The sequence below is a fragment of the Hemicordylus capensis genome, chromosome 1 (assembly GCF_027244095.1).
Source record: "Hemicordylus capensis ecotype Gifberg chromosome 1, rHemCap1.1.pri, whole genome shotgun sequence".
Taxonomy (NCBI): domain Eukaryota; kingdom Metazoa; phylum Chordata; class Lepidosauria; order Squamata; family Cordylidae; genus Hemicordylus; species Hemicordylus capensis.
This window is the reverse complement of record NC_069657.1, coordinates 385815513-385833018: the sequence shown is the minus strand read 5'-3', so window position 1 is coordinate 385833018 and position 17506 is coordinate 385815513. Positions and strand designations below refer to the sequence as shown.

Sequence of the window (17506 nt, the reverse complement as noted above, 5' to 3'; positions counted from 1 at the left end):
GAGGAGGGGGGAGACGTAGGGCACGAAACCACGCTGATGTCACCGCCAGAGCTTTATAAGAGAACTCTTGGAAGCAACTTCGTAGTTAGGCGGCAGCTGTTTCAGGGGCGGGAGTGGTTGTTCTTACAAGCAGCCTGTCTTCGCGGGACAAAATGCAAACGTTCCATAGCTGCCAGGCTGTCAGACCTTTTAAACAAAGAAAGACTTTTGGTAAGCTGCTGAGGGGCGCCTAACTAACAAATGCTCCAGTGCTAACCACAGTCGGGCTGTCATCCTGTGCATATTTCCTTCGATGCCCTGTTGAAAGCAATGGAATTCATTCCCTGATAAACGTGATTAGGATTGGGAAGACAAGCACACAGTATGCCCCATGTCATATGGTAGGATTGTAACTTGCAATCCTGTACACGATTATTTGTTGTTATTATTATATATTATATATTTATTTATTTATTATTATTCATCTGGGAGCAAACCTCATTGAAGGCTGGAATTTACTTTTGAGCACACATGCATAGGATTGCACTGTGTGTGTGTGTGTGTACTGCTTCTGTTCAGATAATGGGACTTCAGCAACTGATTTGGGTGGAATATAGACTGCACTGTTTTGAAAATAATCCCCTTTGATTTAAGAAAAACTATTCCTAGTAAAACTGTTTAGGATTGTACCATAGGACATTAAAGAATGCAGGTGGCTGATTTTTTCTTCTGTTTTGCACAGCAACAAGGGTGGAAGAAGTTGCAGGCATTCGGGGGAAGTTCCCAACAAAAGTCCCAGTGAGTATATTCTATTTCTTTTTTCCCCTTTTTTTGCTAATTACTTATATTTGCATATCCTCTCATTTTCATAACATGTATAGCTGATCCTGTGCATGTAAACTCAGTACGAAGTCTCATTGAAATTAATGGGACATACTCCTAAAAAAATATGATTGGGTCTGTAACTTTAGCACCTGAATTCTAACATTGTTATGTAGCATATTCTTTTATTCCAGTTACTTTGAGTTAACATCTGTTTGCTTTCTTCTGATAAAACAGGTAATTGTTGAAAGATACCAGAAAGAAAAGTACCTTCCACTACTAGACAAAACAAAGTTTCTTGTACCTCAGGAGTTGACCATGACACAGTTTATAACCATCATTAGGTATGTAGCAAGTCACAAATAGGCTGTTGATTTTGTTGGTATTCGTGCTTCTCTGCATGCTCTTGCCTGTGGTCTATTTTTGCTTTAGGACTTCTGAAAAACGCGGAAACTATGTGATAATATGTACTATGTTTCCCAACACCTTTCTGTGATTTTCCTCCCATGCTTGTGATGAGACTTCACTATTTGAGTCTTCCTGCAAATTATTCCCTCTTTGAGGCTGGGTGATACTTCTATGTTAGATCATTATATTCCCATGGTCAAACTAGCCACCATTTCTATTTTAAGAAAAACAAGCTTCTCTCTTGCACATGCTTCAAGAATACATTAGCCATAATTTTGAAAGAAGGGAACACTATCAGAAAAGCATTAGATCTTGTCAGATTATTCTAAACCCAGATAAAGTAAATTTTATTCCAAGATGTAGGTGAGGATTCAACAGCTCCTGTCTAATAAGAGCTCTTTACTTCTTAAATTTGAAAAACTGACTCCCATGTCATATTGCAAACTTTTAAAATATCTCATGTTTTTTGTTCATGGCAAGAACAAAATTTCTCATTTTATGTCTATGTGGAGGGGCTGCTCAAGAACTACATGTTCAAAAACTTATGCGCCATGCAGAACTAGTTGTATAGTTCTTTAGATCTCACTCTCCCCCCACCCCGCACCTCAAACATTCAATAGGCTCCTGAAACCTAGTTGTCCAGAGATCCAATGTGTATGTTCAGACATTACTTTTTCCTGCTTGTGCTCTGAAGTGGCCCCCCCAGTACAGTCTCTGCAGAGTGTGGCTTACAAAATCTTCTGTATTTCAGAAACATATTCTTGATCCTAAGCAAATAGACTGACTCATGCATTGTTTGCCTTCTCTGTTCACAACCCTTTCAAAGTGGAGTGAAATGCCGAGCAGGGTACAAGGAGGACTTGTCCTAGCTCTGCTATAACTGCAGATAGGGGGGCCTATAATTGTCTCATTGAACTGTTCTGAATATCTAGATGCAGCCTAACCATCTTGCATAAGGTGGCTCTTCCCTTCTCCCTATTTGGGGCTAATGGAATTGTCTGACCAGTTTGCCTGAAACCGGGGTTCTCAGACTTGGGTCCCCAGATGTTGTTAGGCTTTAACTCCCATAATCCCCAGCCCCAATGTCCAAAGACGATTGTGGCCGGGGGTCATGGGAGTCCAACAACATTTGGGGACCCAGGTTTGAGGACCCCTACCTTAAACTCATCAAAACGCATCATTTTGCGCACCACATACTTTGAGCCAAATCACCTTCTGAAAACAAAAGTGACAGAACTTAAATAGCAAAAAATGGTGGCACAGCACTGAAGGTGGTAAATGGCACATTTTCACATTTAAATAATGGCTTTCCCCACAAAATACACAGAAGTGCTGACTGGAAGGATCAAGCCCCTGCTCTTCTATTGCAGGAAAACCTGGTTACCCAAGCCCATGTGCACAACTTGCAATCAGAGGCGTAACTATGGGGGGGCAGGGGGGCACGTGCCCCGGGCGCCATCTTTTCGGGTCACGTGGGGGGCACCGCCATGACCAAAATTTTTTTCTTAAAAACCCCATTTTTAAAAAATACACATTTCTCCTGCTCAGTGCAGCAGCGCTGCAGCAGTCAAGGGAGCGCGTCGGCGCGCCCTCCCCCACGAGTGGTCCCTTCCGCACCGCCCACGCCCCCCCCCATTGCTTTGCTGGCGGCCAGTCAGTGGCCTGGCGCGGCGGCGGCGGGCGCCGCGGTGGGCGCCTTTAATGCTGCTCACTGCGCCTGCCCACCCGCCCACCCCCCATTGCTTTGCTTGCGGCCAGTCAGTGGCCTGGCTTGGCGGCGGGCACCACAGCGGGCGCCTTTCATGCTGCTCACTGCGCCTGCCCTTGGCTGAGGCTCACTCGCTCGCTCCGTCGCTCGCTTAGTCTGGAACAGCCAGAAAGAGGCCCTCTAGTGGCTTGCCAGCTAGAGGGTCTCTAGTCAGTGACGCATGCATGCGCAACTCGGCCAGCGTGCCAAGTCGCGCTGCGCATGCGTGCGGTGCGTCCGTCCTCCTCTGTTCGCCTGCACGTGGTGGCGCGGTCACCGTCGCGGAGGAAAGCGCCGTGGCTGGGGCTGCACTGCAGCAGGCGCAGGCAGGACGACGAGGACACACACGGACACCTGGCACGGAAGAAAGGATTCGGCGGCGGGCGGGCGGAAGCAGCAGACCAAGTGTCAGGGTGAGAATGAGTTGCAAAAACTACAGAAGCCACATGTGGGGGGAAAAACATATTAAAGAATCAGGCTTTTATTTAGCTGCCCAACTATGGTTCTCAGATGCCTAACAGGTGTTAATGTTTGCATTATACGCTCCTCTCTCCGCCCCAAAAGAAAGAAAAACAATCATAAAGATTCTTTGGCACTCAATCTTAAATGCATGCATGTATATGGAACTGAGAGTCAATTCCCACAGCCTGGGTAGTACAGCAGTGTGAGTTGACTCAAGCAGTGTAACATAGCTGCCTGTGCATTGTTACAAGGTGTTTAAAGAGAGTTTTACCATGAGTTCTGCTTGCTAGCATGCTCGTTTTTGCACTGTGAAAGCTTGCCTTGTGATCTCAGTTTACGCTGAAGTGCTCCTATAACAGCTCCATCTCAGAAAAACCTGCAGTGTTAGCTTTAACAAGTGTCTGTGGTATCCTGCTAAAGACACAGAGTTCGGCAAGAAAAATGGGGGAGGGGGTTATATGCCAGGACCTTTGGAGATTGTCTCTTGCTTGTGAGGAAAAACCTAAGTATAATGTGGTGTGTATCATCATTGCATCATAATTCTGTTGTTTGAGATACAGGCCAACTCCACAGGGTTGTTGCTTGTGAGGAAAAACCAAAGTATAATGTGGTGTGTATCATCATTGCATCATAATTCTGTTGTTTGAGATACAGGCCAACTCCACAGGGTTGTTGCTTATGAGGAAAAACCAAAGTATGTAGTGCACCACTCTGGGCTACTTGGAGGGAGAGTTCGCATTTTTGGTTATTTATCACATTTTTGGTTATTTATCACATTTTGAAAATTTTGGTAATTTTTTAATTTTTTTTAAATTTTTAAAATAAAAGTTTTCTGAAACATGTGTGTCAGTCAGATGTATGCTGGGGGGGGGCGCAGTGGGGGGGCGCAATTTCAGTGCTTGCCCCGGGCGCCGTTTTCCCTAGTTACGCCTCTGCTTGCAATGGATGACATCATGCATTAATTTTGACATTTAAAGCCAGAGTCTCTGCTGAAGAGGAACTTCCTCTGCAGAGTCCAAAGCAGAGTGTGAACTGGCCCTGAGGCTTTGGGTGACAAGCATGGATGCAGTGGCTGCCAATGGCAGACAAATCTCTGCTACGACAGGGCTATGCAGTTGCCAATTGACATCTTGCAGCATAATATGTGAGGGCTTCTGCATTTTAAGTGTCTGCTTTTTCTTCTTTTTGTTTGTTTACTCAGAAGCAGAATGGCGCTGAGTGCCACACAAGCTTTTTATCTGCTCGTAAACAACAAGAGTTTAGCCAGTATGTCTCTAACTCTGGCAGAAGTATATCGGGATTACAAAGATGAAGATGGCTTTGTGTATATGACTTATGCTTCCCAGGAGATGTTTGGGTGCTACTTGACCACTAGGAAAACAAAATGTAAGGAAAATCTCCTAAAAACATAAATGTTCTTTTGGTAGCAGTGGAACTGTAAATCACATGAGTCACTTGAAGATGAAAGATGCTCTATCTAATGTGGATTCTGCTGAAGGATTAATGGCCAAGACATTGGCAGGACCAGCTCAAGAACTAAGAGGTGGAATAAACAATCCTAAACAAATTGCATGGACATGTATTTGAATGGCCACTTGTCTGCCAAAAGAAGGTGGTAGAGGTCTGCATCAGTGTTAATTTAAATTGTGTTTATATAACTGCAACTTTATGTTTTAACTGCTTTCAAAAGTGTTACTAACGCTGAAGAACAGTGAAGTGCAAAAGTTTTTAAAACCAGGTGAATTGTCTGCTTTGCAGCTATGTGCACTGGGGACTTAAAACACTTTCATAATTACTGTAGCACTCCTAGTTTCTAAACCACATTGTTAAGCACTGCAAAACATAGAGCTTTAGTTTTGCTCTTCTATGAATATGCTATTTTCTCCCATCAAAGCCATTTGCTATCTTCCTTAAGAAGAGGACCCCTAAGAGTGAGCTTCAATAATAACCTCCCCACCCCCAAACACACACACAGATGGGGAACTTGGTTTGCCATCACCAGGGTGAGGTCCATATGGAACTGGGTTCTATGAAAGGTGCTGATCGGCATATGATGGCTCCTCCCATATGGTAAAAATATGGATCGGCATAAAGGGGTGGGGATCAGGTAGGGAATTCAGGAGCACAGTTCCCTAAATGGGTATAGAATCAAATACAAATATTTCAGTGGCACTGTGCAGTTGAGGTTAACTGACCTTAATGCTGAAGTAGCAGTTCTTGAAACTCCAGTAGCTTTTTATCATGGGGCTGCATTTTTGCCTTTTGAACTCTGCTCTGAGCTTCAGTAGGCACTGAACGATTTGGGATGAAGATAAGATTACTGTATAAAAATGAACCCTGTCAAAAGTGTTTCTCCCTATTGTAGCTCACGAAGTGCAAGAGGATTTAGAAGTTAGTTACTTAGGTTAAGCCCTGCTAATAAAATTAACCTTGGGAGACTCTTGTGACGCCATACTTAAGGTGACTATAGGCTGTACCTCAGTGGAATTTGGCTGATGTAGAAGTAGATAGACTGCAGCTAAAACTTCACATCTCTAGCACAACACAAACCAAATGACTTGGTGTGTATAGGCAGGCTTTGGGAAGATTACACATTCAATAGTATTCAATATAATATGAAGACAAAACTTATCTTGGTACAACAGGCAGTTTGGCTGAATGGACAGCTAAATCTTAAAAACAGTATAAGGCAACACTCCTGTATAAACAAAACTAAGTAATAGTGAAGTACTATAGCTCATCAAATGTTGCTGAGGAAAAAGAACCTATATATTAAGTTTTTTGCAAAGTGAATATGGATTGTGGTTTGAAGAGAACAGGAATTGCCACCAGCCAATTTTATGTAGAAGTTGTACTTTTTAAAAGTCATGTTCCTTTGGCATCTACATAGATTTGGACCCCTGGTATTTTAAGAAACCTATGAACAAGCATGATTTCCTGTTTAAAAATACAACTTGGCAGATATCATTAAGAGTACATTAGAATTCTGTCTGCAACTGAAGCCGCCCCGAGCAGTAGTGTACTGGAGGGGCGGGGTATAAATATTTTAAATAATAAAATAACTGTCATGTGTGATTACATAATAAATATTTGTGTTGGCGTTGAAAATGGTTGGATGTCTCATTTAAAGGGACCAAATGAGATTTAGTCATCATGGAGCTTAAGGTAACACTTGTTTTGGCAAGCATGGCATGAATTGACACTGGAAGAACCACAAAGATGTGTACAAAGGATGAAGACAAAAAGTCTTCCAGCTGTTTAACCAGAGGACTTGTCACTCACAACCTTTGGTTTTTCCACTGTACTTTGATGCCTTTTAACTTTGGATCACGACAGGCGTGATCACCTGACTTTCCTAGAGTAAATGGTCAAAACATAATGTGACTATGGGGAAAAATAGACTAAATAAAAATTAAAACAGTGAAATAAGTTTATCTGGTCTCCAATAATTGAGTTTCTGGTTTCCTAAGACTTAATATCATGTTTGGTTTCTTATTATAAATAAGTGGCAACTGAACAAAGAGCATCGAAATTACATTGTGATATACATCAACACAGTGGTTTATCAGACTGTTCCCAAAGAACCATGATTTTCTATAAGATCAGTAATAAGTGGGCTTCTCTGAAAGCCTAATATCTACAGTACACATAGAGTGGTGGGTACATTTTAGGATGTGCTTTCAGATTTTGCCATTGCTCTGCCACCTAATGGCACAGTGGGGAAATGACTTAACTAGCAAGCCAGAGGTTGCCGGTTCAAATCCCCATTGGTATTAGTTTTCCAGACTATGGGAAACACCTATATTGGGCAGCAGCGATATAGGAAGATGCTGAAAGGCATCCTTATAATGCACAGGAGGAGGCAATGTTAAACCCCTCCTGTATTTTTCCAAAGACAACCACAGGGCACTGTGGTCACCAGGGGTTGACACTGACTCGATGGCACTTTACCTTTACCTACACAAACTGACTGGGTTTAGTTATTCCCTAATCCATTTACTTCCTCGAAGTCACTGTGCTTACCCTAAATCTGGGATGGGAAATCTGTTCGTTTTGTGTGTGTGCATGCATGTGTGGGGTATTGTGGGTTTGATATTGTTTCAATAAGCCTCTTATTCTTAGATCAATCATATGTAAAGAGAAAATGTTGACATTCCTAACCATAAACCATGCTTGATGAGCTGGTGCCCACTTCTGTTGATCACATATGCAGCCTGGTTCATGCTTCCTCTCCTGTACCTATTTGCACACCCATACACACAGCTGAAGAAACACAATGGTATTGCCTGGCATTAGTGTTCAAAGATTTAATTTCCAAATTAGTCTTGCCTTTGGCTGGATTGGCTCCACCAACCTAGATGGTTTAAAAAGAGATGACAGATTCATGATACCGGTAGGTCTATCAATAGCGACTAGCTTGCATAGTTGTGTATTTCCATCAGGATCAGAGGGGACATGCCCCTGAAAACCAGGTACTATGGAACGAGTGGGAGGGGGTGTTGCTCTCTTTCCCTTGTTTGCAGGTTTCCCAAATACACCTGGTTGGCTACTGCATGAAGCAGGGTGCTGGAATAGATAGGCCTTTGACCGGATCCAGCAGGGCTTTTCTTATGTTCTTTGTGACAATGAGGTTGACATAGACTGCCTGGTAAGGGATTTTGCTGTACATCTGCCCAAACACCACCACTACTACTCCTACTACTTCTTCTTCTTCTTCTGCAAGGTACTGTGCTTATAGCTGCTTGCACATCTGGCTTACTGAAAACACAGACAGTTTTAGTTGCAATCTTCTGTCAACAGAACTGTGTGTTTGGACAAGTTATGTGCAACTGAAGGAGCCCCAATAGCCTCAATGAAGTTTAGAGTAAACTTCTAAGTCATGGCCCTAAATCCCCATCAAAGATAAGTGCTAAGGTGATGGACAAGCAAATCTTTGCCTGTATGTGTAAACAATCCTATTTCTGTGCAGGTCCACATACTGCAGTTCCTCCTTAGCCTTAATGCAAACATTGACAGAGAAGTAGGAGCCTTGAAGACTGTGTGAATTTACTGTAAACCAGGGGCACAATCTAACAATGAATTATCAAGCACGGCTCCTGTTGGAACATAGAAAACTGCCTTATAGCAAGTCAGACCCTTGGTCCATCTAGCTCAGTATTGTCTACACAGACTGGCAGTGGGCTAGCTCCTCCAAGATTTCAGGCAGGAGTCTTTCTCAGCCCTATCTTAGAGATGCCAGGGAGGGAACATGGGACCTTCTGCATGCAGATGCTCTTCCGAGAGTGTCCTCATCTCCTAAAGGGAATATCTTACAGCAATGACACATGTACTCTCACATTCAAATGCAAACCAAGGCAGATGCTGCTTAGCAAGGGGCAATTCATGCTTGTTACCACAAGACCAGCTCTCCTCCCCCTGTCATTTAAATGGGGTTCATGCCAATGGCTCATACCCCCTAGGCCTTGTGCTAAGGGTAATGTAGCCTTGCCCAACTCCAACAGTCCTAGTGAGCTGTGTGGCTTGAACACTGGCTTTGCCCTACAATGTTAGCTGCCACTTTAGTTTTGAAACATCAAGGAATCTAATAACCCAGAATAACAATGAATATGTGTGAATAAAGATGTTTCTTGCACATGTTGCACAACCCCTGCTAACTTGGCAAAGAGGCACCTTTTAACGTGGTGATTCTCTTTATTTAGCAGGGGGAGAGTAACTGCCCCTATCCACCCCTAGCACAGTACCTCCTGTGCCTGTTGCTGGTGTCTATCTTATGTTTCTTTTTAGATTGTGAGCCCTTTGGGGACAGGGATCCATCTTATTTATTTGTTATTTCTCTGTGTAAACTGCCTTGAGCCATTTTTGGAAGGGCAGTGTAGAAATAAAATAAATAAATAAATAATGTGCATCACAGATATTAAAATGTATGTTAGACTATTGGAGGAGAAAGTGGGATTGACAGCCATTCAAAGGGAACATAGGAAACTGCCATATACTGAGTCAAACCATTGGTCTATCTAGCTCAGTATTGTCTTCACAGACTGGCAGTGGCTTCTCCAAGGTTGCAGGTAGGAATCTCTCTCAACCCTATCTTGGAGAAGCCAGGGAGGGAACTTGAAACCTTCTGCTCTTCCCAGAGCGGCTTCATCCCCTGAGGGAATATCTTGCAGTGCTCACACATCAAGTCTCCCATTCATATGCAACCAGGGCAGACCCTGCTTAGCTATGGGGACAGGTCATGCTTGCTACCACAAGACCGGCTCTCCTGGAGTTGCAAGATTTTTAGTGTGACCTACTTTATGGACTGTCCCAGTTCCAGAGAAGTGATAGAAATTTGTAAGAGAACCTGAAAGTAGAATTAAGGTGCTTTTTCTAGAATGAAAAGGACTCAAGAGAAAATCCAGTCTTGTACATGTTCTGCTCAAGTGGAGGCCTGAGCTTTGATACTTTGCCTCTGAGACATCCTGAAAAGGTGTAAAAACAGCTCCCATGACCATAGTCAGCATTTTACACTCAATTAGGCATGGCTGCTAATTCCCCCCCCCCCAAGACAGCAGAGACACAAGTTGTTTGCCTTTATCTAGACAGGGAAATTATTTACTTTCAATTGCAGTGAGTGAGTAATCCTCTTTAAATTGAGCCTTTCAGTAAGCAAGTCATAGAAGAGCTTGTAGAACCTTTAGGAAATTAATTGGGCTGCTTTTATAAAGGGAATGAGGACAAAGGACTTGCCATTCAACATCTTGCTTTTGGCTTATGTTCTGTCTTGTGACATTCCTTCTCTTATGAACATGGTGAAATCTGATGGGGACAATTGAGGCTAACTGGTGATACCTATATGTCTTTCATAGGTGTAGCCATGTGTGTGTGAGAGAGAGACAGTAATTTATATACTTACACCAATTATTTTGTCCTATTGATCTTTGCTTAGCCCTTCCAACTGTGAACTGTTCATTTGAATTTAGTTCTTTGATTGAGTCTCTTGGGCCTGCATTTCCCCATTTTTACTATCTACAGCAAGCTGCAAAAACGAAGACTTAAATTAACTAATAGCGTGTGTTCACAGCTGGTGGTTTCTGTTCAGCATGCATCCAAGTTATATAGGCCTTTTCTATATATGCAAAGCATGTGCTTTAGGCCTCTGCAAAGATCTGGCTGCAACGTGTCTCCCACTTCTCTGTGCAGAGCAATCTGTGCCCAGCATCAGGGAGGCCCCTTAAAGAGAAGAGAAGCTTTGGGAAGCACCAGTGACAGCTTGGAAGCTGCATAAGAAACACTGGGAAATGTAGTGTTCCTCAGACCCCAGCAAACAGAGCAAAGAAGCACCTTTTAAAGGGGCAGTTCTTAAGTCTGCCCACCCCTGCTTTAAGAGCCCCTCTCCCCTGCCTCGTGCTGTGAACAGACTGCTCTGCACAGAGATAAGTGGGGAGAGGAGCTGCCTCCACCTGGAACCAGGTGCATAGATGCGTCAAAGCCAAATTTTTGCATATGCCTGCCTAAACTACTCTACTGCTCATCCACAATTGCCTCACCTTGTTATCCACTGCTTTCCCTTCAAAATAAAACAGATCTTAGCCCTAATCACGCATTATGTGCAACACTTGTATGATTGTACAGTGTGAACAGGTACAGTTAATCACACATTATGTTGAACACAGGTACAGCAGTACACATCCCATCTGTACCATGCACTTGAGGGGCCTGTACCCAGGTTCACTTTTAAAATAAATGCAAATACAATTATTAATACAAAAATGTGTGGGTGTACAGACATCTGTACATTCATACAACATAGTGACTGAACAGTGCTCCTGTTTTTCCACCACTTGGGGAAAAAGAAACAGGCAATGCAAAAGAAAAGAAAAGAAAAAAGAAATGCAAAAGAAAAGAAACAGCTTGCAGGTTTCTCTCTTGCTGTATTTTTCTCCTCTCACTAGAAAAACAATTATGTCATGCAGGTAATGGCGGTTAGGGGGGGAAATACTTCCATGAGGCAGACAACCTTCTGTACCTGTTGTGGAGCTTTTATGAAACCATGGACTAGTACCAGTCCAGGGGATGCCCATGGATCCTCCCTCATAGACACAAAACTCTGCAAACTATTTATTCTAGGTGAAAGCCACACTACCCTAACATCTTTTTCTCCTATTGAAGCACACCTACTTTTGTGCGAATACTTTGCTTTTGTTTTGGCAAGTCTCCAGGAAATGGTGCTGTCATAATCATGAGCCAGCTACTGATGCAAAAGTGGTAGGTCAACGTTGACTTTTCTGTCAGTGCTGAATAGTTGTCTGCAAAGACTCTGCATCACTGTGGCAACTCAACTTCATTTTCCTACACTCCAGAGGGATTGCGTCCTTTCAGCAGCACATGGAAAAAACACACATAAGGAACTGCAGTTAGAGGGGCAGGTGGAGATGGATATTATGTAATTATCCAGGGGGAACTGAGGGAGCAGGGAGATCTTTATGATCGAAAAGGGATTGGCTTGCGCTGTTGCCATAGTTTTCTTGCATTCTGAATTAAATTATATACTCTGGATGAAATTTTTTCACATAGTTCAATCACTGGGGTTGTGTGAAGGCTGTTAGGGGAAAGAGTGAAATAATATGTCTATCAGCACGAGAAGGGATATATTTATATTTCTTTTAGGTCTGTAAATACTGAGCCAAAGCCTTAATAAGTGAATGTGACTGACCAGGCTGCCGAAAGTGATCTGCGTTTCCTTTACAGCACCTGCAAAATGATGAGAACATGTAATGGGAACACATGTTTGCTGTAGTAACAGTCCTGCCCAAAGCAGCTGTGGCCAATAGCACATTCATTATTAGGTATGAGAATTAATGCAACCCTTCACTTTGAGAACATAAAACCCTTATGCCAGTATCTACTAAACAGTGGTAAATATTTGTCAATAATATTACCAATATGTTTCATACTTTGACCTATCTGCTTACACACACACACAGCTTTCTCACATGACAGAATTTGAATTCTGAGCACAGAAATGGTGAAGACAAATGGACATTCTGAAAAGTGATGAAAGTATTTTCGACACTCAGTTGCTGCAGCCTAGTCTACAAAAGCAGGACAGATGCTTTTGAGATGGCAACAGGAGATGGTAGAGTCTTACAGTAATAAACTGACCTAGCACACCAGGGACATTTCCCCCCTCACATCTTGGCCTTGAAGTGCTTGGGTAATCTTCAGAAATAGCACAGTCCAGAAATTCTATTACCTCAGGCTACCACCATTTTGCTTTGTCTATAAACTATGCCTATGTTCCAAATCATTTTCCCCAGTCTCAGGGCAGAACATGTATATTCAGATTGCTTTTAACACACTTCAGAATGTATGTCTTCTTCACCCAAATAAACATTTATTTCCTGGTATTGTTATACTGTATATTACTCATCAAGAAGAAAAAACATATGTTAATAGGAAATGCGGGGGGGGGGGGTTGCCACAAAGAGGCCTCTGATTAATTTCCCTAACATGTCTAGACTTTCTGTAGTAAGTTAAACACCAAAAGATAAATCCACTATTATAAAATACAGCTGCATTTTATAAGCCTGTCAAAATCTTCCACAAGCAATTACAGAATATATATCTATTATATTAATTCTCGTAGACGTGCCTCTGTGGGGATGCGTCCCGGCAACCCAGTGGATTGGCTGGGCGGTGGAGACGCTGGATTGGCTGGCCGCTTCGGAAGATGCTCGCTAGAGGGAGGGTCATGCAGGAAGGAGGTGGCTGAACGCTTGGCAGCCCGAGTCCGACACTGGGGACTGGAGGAAGGAGGAGGCAGCAACGACCAGCGGGGAAAACACAAGCAGGCTAAAAAGCATGGGGGGGGGCACGAATGAGAGAGAGAAAAAGAGGGGGGGGAACGGAGGAGGGAGCAAGCTGGGGCAGAAGGCTTGGGGGGGAGGGGACTGGGGTAGAAGGCTTGGGGGAGGAGAGTAGGGCAGAAGGTGGGGGGAGTGTACAGAGTGAGCGAGAGAGGCGCTGTGGGGGGAGACAGAGCGAGCGAGAGAGTCGCGGAGGGGGGAGAGACAGCGAGCGAGAGAGGCGCTGTGGGGGGGACAGAGCGAGAGAGAGAGCTGTTTTGGAGGGGGACAGAGCGAGTGAGAGAGCTGTGGGAGGACCAGCCAAATGAATTATCCCAACTAAACCCAAAAAGGAAGTGAACTACCGCACAGATGCTCTGTGCGGGTTCAGCTAGTATATATATAATTCTCTAAGGTATACCCGTGGCTACTCTTGTGTGTGACAGCTCTTGCAAGAGTTCGCAAGCAGAAGCATCATGGTGACTGGGCAGTGGAGATTCCATATGCAGATAGGGAGGAGGAGCCTGTGGCACTGTGGTGATTGAGCAGTGGGGATTCCATATGCAGATAGGGAGGAGAAGGAGCCTGTGATGGTTAAGGTCAGCTGGAATGCAACTGTTACTGGTCGGAAGATATTCTTGATTGTAGAGGAGGGGAATATATATATACTAGCTGACCCCTCACAGAGCATCTGTGCGCTCTTTGGGGCCGGTGGTTCCCCCCTCCCCACAGCTTCTGCCCCAGCCTCTCCTACCCTCCTCCCACCTTCTGCCCCAGTATCTCTCTTGCCTTCCCCCATGTCTCCTGCTCTCCCCCACCTTCTGCCCCAGTGTCTCTCCTTGCCTCACCTCCTTTTTGCCGTGGCCAGGACTCGCCACACCCGGGTCCAGCGGCTCTGCCTCGTCCCGGTCCAGGTTGACCGGCTCTGGCTCACCGCAGGCTAGACCCAGCTTCTCCTCCTTTTTGCCAAGGCCCAGCCTCTCTGCCGCCTCACTGCTGCCAGGTCCAGTGGCTCTGCCTCGCTGCAGCCGGGCCTGCCATTTGGCACAGCACGGCCTCTCCACCACTTCACTGCTGCTGGGTCCTGCGGCTGTGCTCCATTTGGCCCTGCCTGGCCTCCAGCCTATCAGTTGCCTCCACCACCCAGCCAATCAGCTGGGCGCCGGAATGCAGGTTCTAAAGGTGCACCCAGGAGAATTATATATATAGATGATAGTGGGCAGGGGTCTGCAAAGAGAGGGGTCGTGAGGGGGAGAAGGAGTCTGCCTTTGTATGAATTAGATGAGGAAACAAGATGAACAAGATTTGTTAACTCAGGAAGGGAGAGAGAGGAAAAAAGAAGGGAGGGGAAGAAAGACAGAGAGAAGGAGTGAATGGAGGAGAGAGAAAGAGGGAAAAAGAAGGGAGGGAAAGAGAGAAAGAAGGAAGAATGAGGGGCGGGCCCAAGGCTGTCAGCAGCCTGAGGGGGACAAGCAGCATTGGTAGCACCTATTGGCAGCAAGAAAAGGCCCAGTCAACCACTACTGTTTGGGTCTACCGAGGTCATTAGCAGAGGGAGACAGGCAGGCAATGGACAGGTCCGGGCCTGTCAGCGGCCTAAGGGGAACAAGCATCCACAGCACTAGCGGCAGCAAGGAAGGGCCTGGTCAACCGCAGCTGCTCATGCGGGGAGAGTAAGGGTGAGGGTGGGGAGGTATCTGGGGATAGGGGGCTGCAGCTTGGCCAATAGGCGCCAGCAATGCTGCAGCCACAACCAAGAGGGGTGAGGGGGACGGAAGCAATGGGATGGAGGAGGAGCAGCAGGAGTGTGGCTCAGGTGAGGGTGGAGAGATCTCTGAGGTGAGGGGGGCTGTGGCAGGGGGTAAGGGGAAAAATCAAGTACTAGCATGCAGATGCTCTGTGCGGGTTAAGCTAGTAATGTTTATTATTCTCAAGACACAACTTGGTTCACAGTTTCAGTACTGGCTTCCTTTCTTCTCTATCTCCTTGAAAAAGGACCATATGAGAATGAAATAAAAATAATATTTTAAGAACATTGTTGACATTTTAATGACAATAAAATTACCTGAAGTCTTGTAGCTGATGCCGAATATATCCTCATCAACTTTCTTGTAATTCTTGCACCAGACTTTCCCTCAAACTGATACTATGTAAATGGGGCAGCACCACCCAAATGAGCGTTCTGCCCTCATATGATTCCCCCCGCTGAAACCTCCTTTATGGTGACCTAACCCCAGCCTTCTGCCCCTTCAGTGTTTTCTCTGCTCCCCCAATGATAAATGTCTCACTATACCCCATTTCCCCATGCTTAATGCATGGACCCCAAAACATTCAATGCATGGACCCTGAATGGACCCCAACACACTCTCACAAGGACAAATACTAAAATGATTGCCCACCGAATGTCCTACAACATTTATTGACCTAGCAACTGCAGCTATTCAGAAGATATTTTCTAGAAAAATGATGGACCTATTAGGATGGTCCGCCCAAAAAGGCTGCTGGACCCATTAGGTTTCCAAAAAGCCTTGGAGGGTTTTGAAGTTGGTGTGGCCAGTGATTACATCAATGCCCTGGTGGGAACCTGGAATAGGGAACTCACCGGGACCATAGACATGATTGCTCCTAGGCATCCCACTCGATCTGCTTCAAAAATGGCTCCTTGGTATACCGAGGAGCTGCGAGGGCTGAAGCGACTGGGTAGATGACTGGAATGCAAGTGGAGAAGAACTCGGCTCAAATTTGACAGGATGTAGCACAGGACCCATTTGAAGGCTTATGCAGTAGAGGTACGTGCAGCAAAAAAGGGATTTTGGTTGGCGTGCATTGTGTCTGTGGGTTCACATTCAGCAGAGCTATCCTGGGTTGTGAGGAGTTTAATTTCTGCTCCTTCTGCTTCATATCAGTCCCCAGAAACGTTCTGCTGTGAGACGTTTAATGGGTTCTTTGAGGACAAATTCTCCTGTATTTCTGCTGACTTGAACTCCACTATTTCTGCAGGATCTATGAAGGAGGTGTCCAGCAATCCCTCTTGCAGTATTAAGTTGGATCAATTTCAATCTGTGACTCCTGAGGATGTGGACAGGCTGCTTGGGGCGGTGCGGCCTATCACTTGTTCTCTAGATCCTTGCCCAACTTGGCTGCTTCCATCTAGCAGGGAGATTGTTGGAGGTGGCCCTGTTAATATCATAAATGCATCGCTGAGGGAGGGTAAGATACCTCCATGTTTGAAGGAGGCAATGGTTAGACCGCTTCTTGAGAAGCCTTTCCTGGACCCCTTAGCGATGGATAATTATAGGCTAATCTCCAGTATCCCTTGGTTGGGCAAGGGGATTGAAAGGTTGGTGGCCAACCAGCTCCAGGCGGTTTTGGAGGAAACTGATTATCTAGACCCATTTCAAACTGGCTTTAGAGCTGGCTATGGGGTTGAAACAGCCTTGGTCGGCCTGATGGATGGCAGAGGGAGTGTGACTCTGTGGGTTCTTTTGGATCTCTCAACAGTGTTCAATACCATTGACCATGGTATCCTTCTGGATCACCTGGGGGGGATAGGGGGCACTGCTTTGCAGTGGTTCCGCTCCTATCTCTCGGGTAGATTCCAGATGGTGGAGCTTGGTGACAGTTGCTCCTCAAAATGGGAGCTGATATATCAGGGCTATTCAACTACGGCCCTACTGCAAATGCTGGCCTACAACTCCCATAATCCCTGGCTATTAACCACTGTGGCTGGGGATTATGGGAGTTGTAGTCCAAAAACAGCTGGAGGGCCTAAATTAAATTAGGTCTGTGTTATATGGAGTCCCACAGGGCTCCAATCTGTCAACAATGCTTTTAAATATCTGCATGAAACCACTGGGTGAGGTCATCAGGAGATTTGGTGCTGGGTGTTATCAGTATGCTGATGACACCCAAATCTACTTCTCCTTTTCATCCGCATGATCAGGAAATGGTGTTCATTCCCTAAATGCCTGCCTGCAGGCAGTAATGGGCTGGATGAGGGATAACAAATTGAAACTGAATCCAAGCAAGATGGAGGTGCTTATTGTATGGATTCAGAATCTAGGAATGGGTTAGATCTTCCTGTGCTGGATGGGGTTACACTCCCTCGTAAGGAGCAGGTATGGAGCTTGGGAGTACTCCCGGACCCAGGCCTCACCCTGGTATCTCAGGTGGAGCCTATGGTCAGGAGTGCTTTCTATCAGCTTTGGCTGAATCGACGACAGCTGCATCCATTCCTTGAAGAGTACAACTTCAAACCAGT

The 17506-nt window shown here is 45.0% G+C and overlaps 1 protein-coding gene across 1 annotated transcript; it reads left to right on the top strand.

Annotated features, from left to right (window-relative positions):
* Positions 1-15: 15 nt before the first annotated feature.
* Positions 16-6526, top strand: MAP1LC3C (microtubule associated protein 1 light chain 3 gamma). The gene is made up of 4 exons (XM_053301527.1): positions 16-210; positions 722-777; positions 1039-1145; positions 4620-6526. The coding sequence occupies exons 1-4, from the start codon at positions 153-155 to the stop codon at positions 4828-4830; spliced, it is 432 nt and encodes a 143-aa protein (XP_053157502.1). The 5' UTR covers positions 16-152; the 3' UTR covers positions 4831-6526.
* Positions 6527-17506: the final 10980 nt, after the last annotated feature.

Bases quoted from the DNA above. Each gene is read 5' to 3' on its own strand.
- MAP1LC3C (XM_053301527.1), top strand. From the start codon at position 153: ATGCAAACGTTCCATAGCTGCCAGGCTGTCAGACCTTTTAAACAAAGA. The intron at 778-1,038 runs GTGAGTATATTC...CTGATAAAACAG, and splicing joins AGTTCCCAACAAAAGTCCCA to GTAATTGTTGAAAGATACCA. The intron at 1,146-4,619 runs GTATGTAGCAAG...TTGTTTACTCAG, and splicing joins CAGTTTATAACCATCATTAG to AAGCAGAATGGCGCTGAGTG.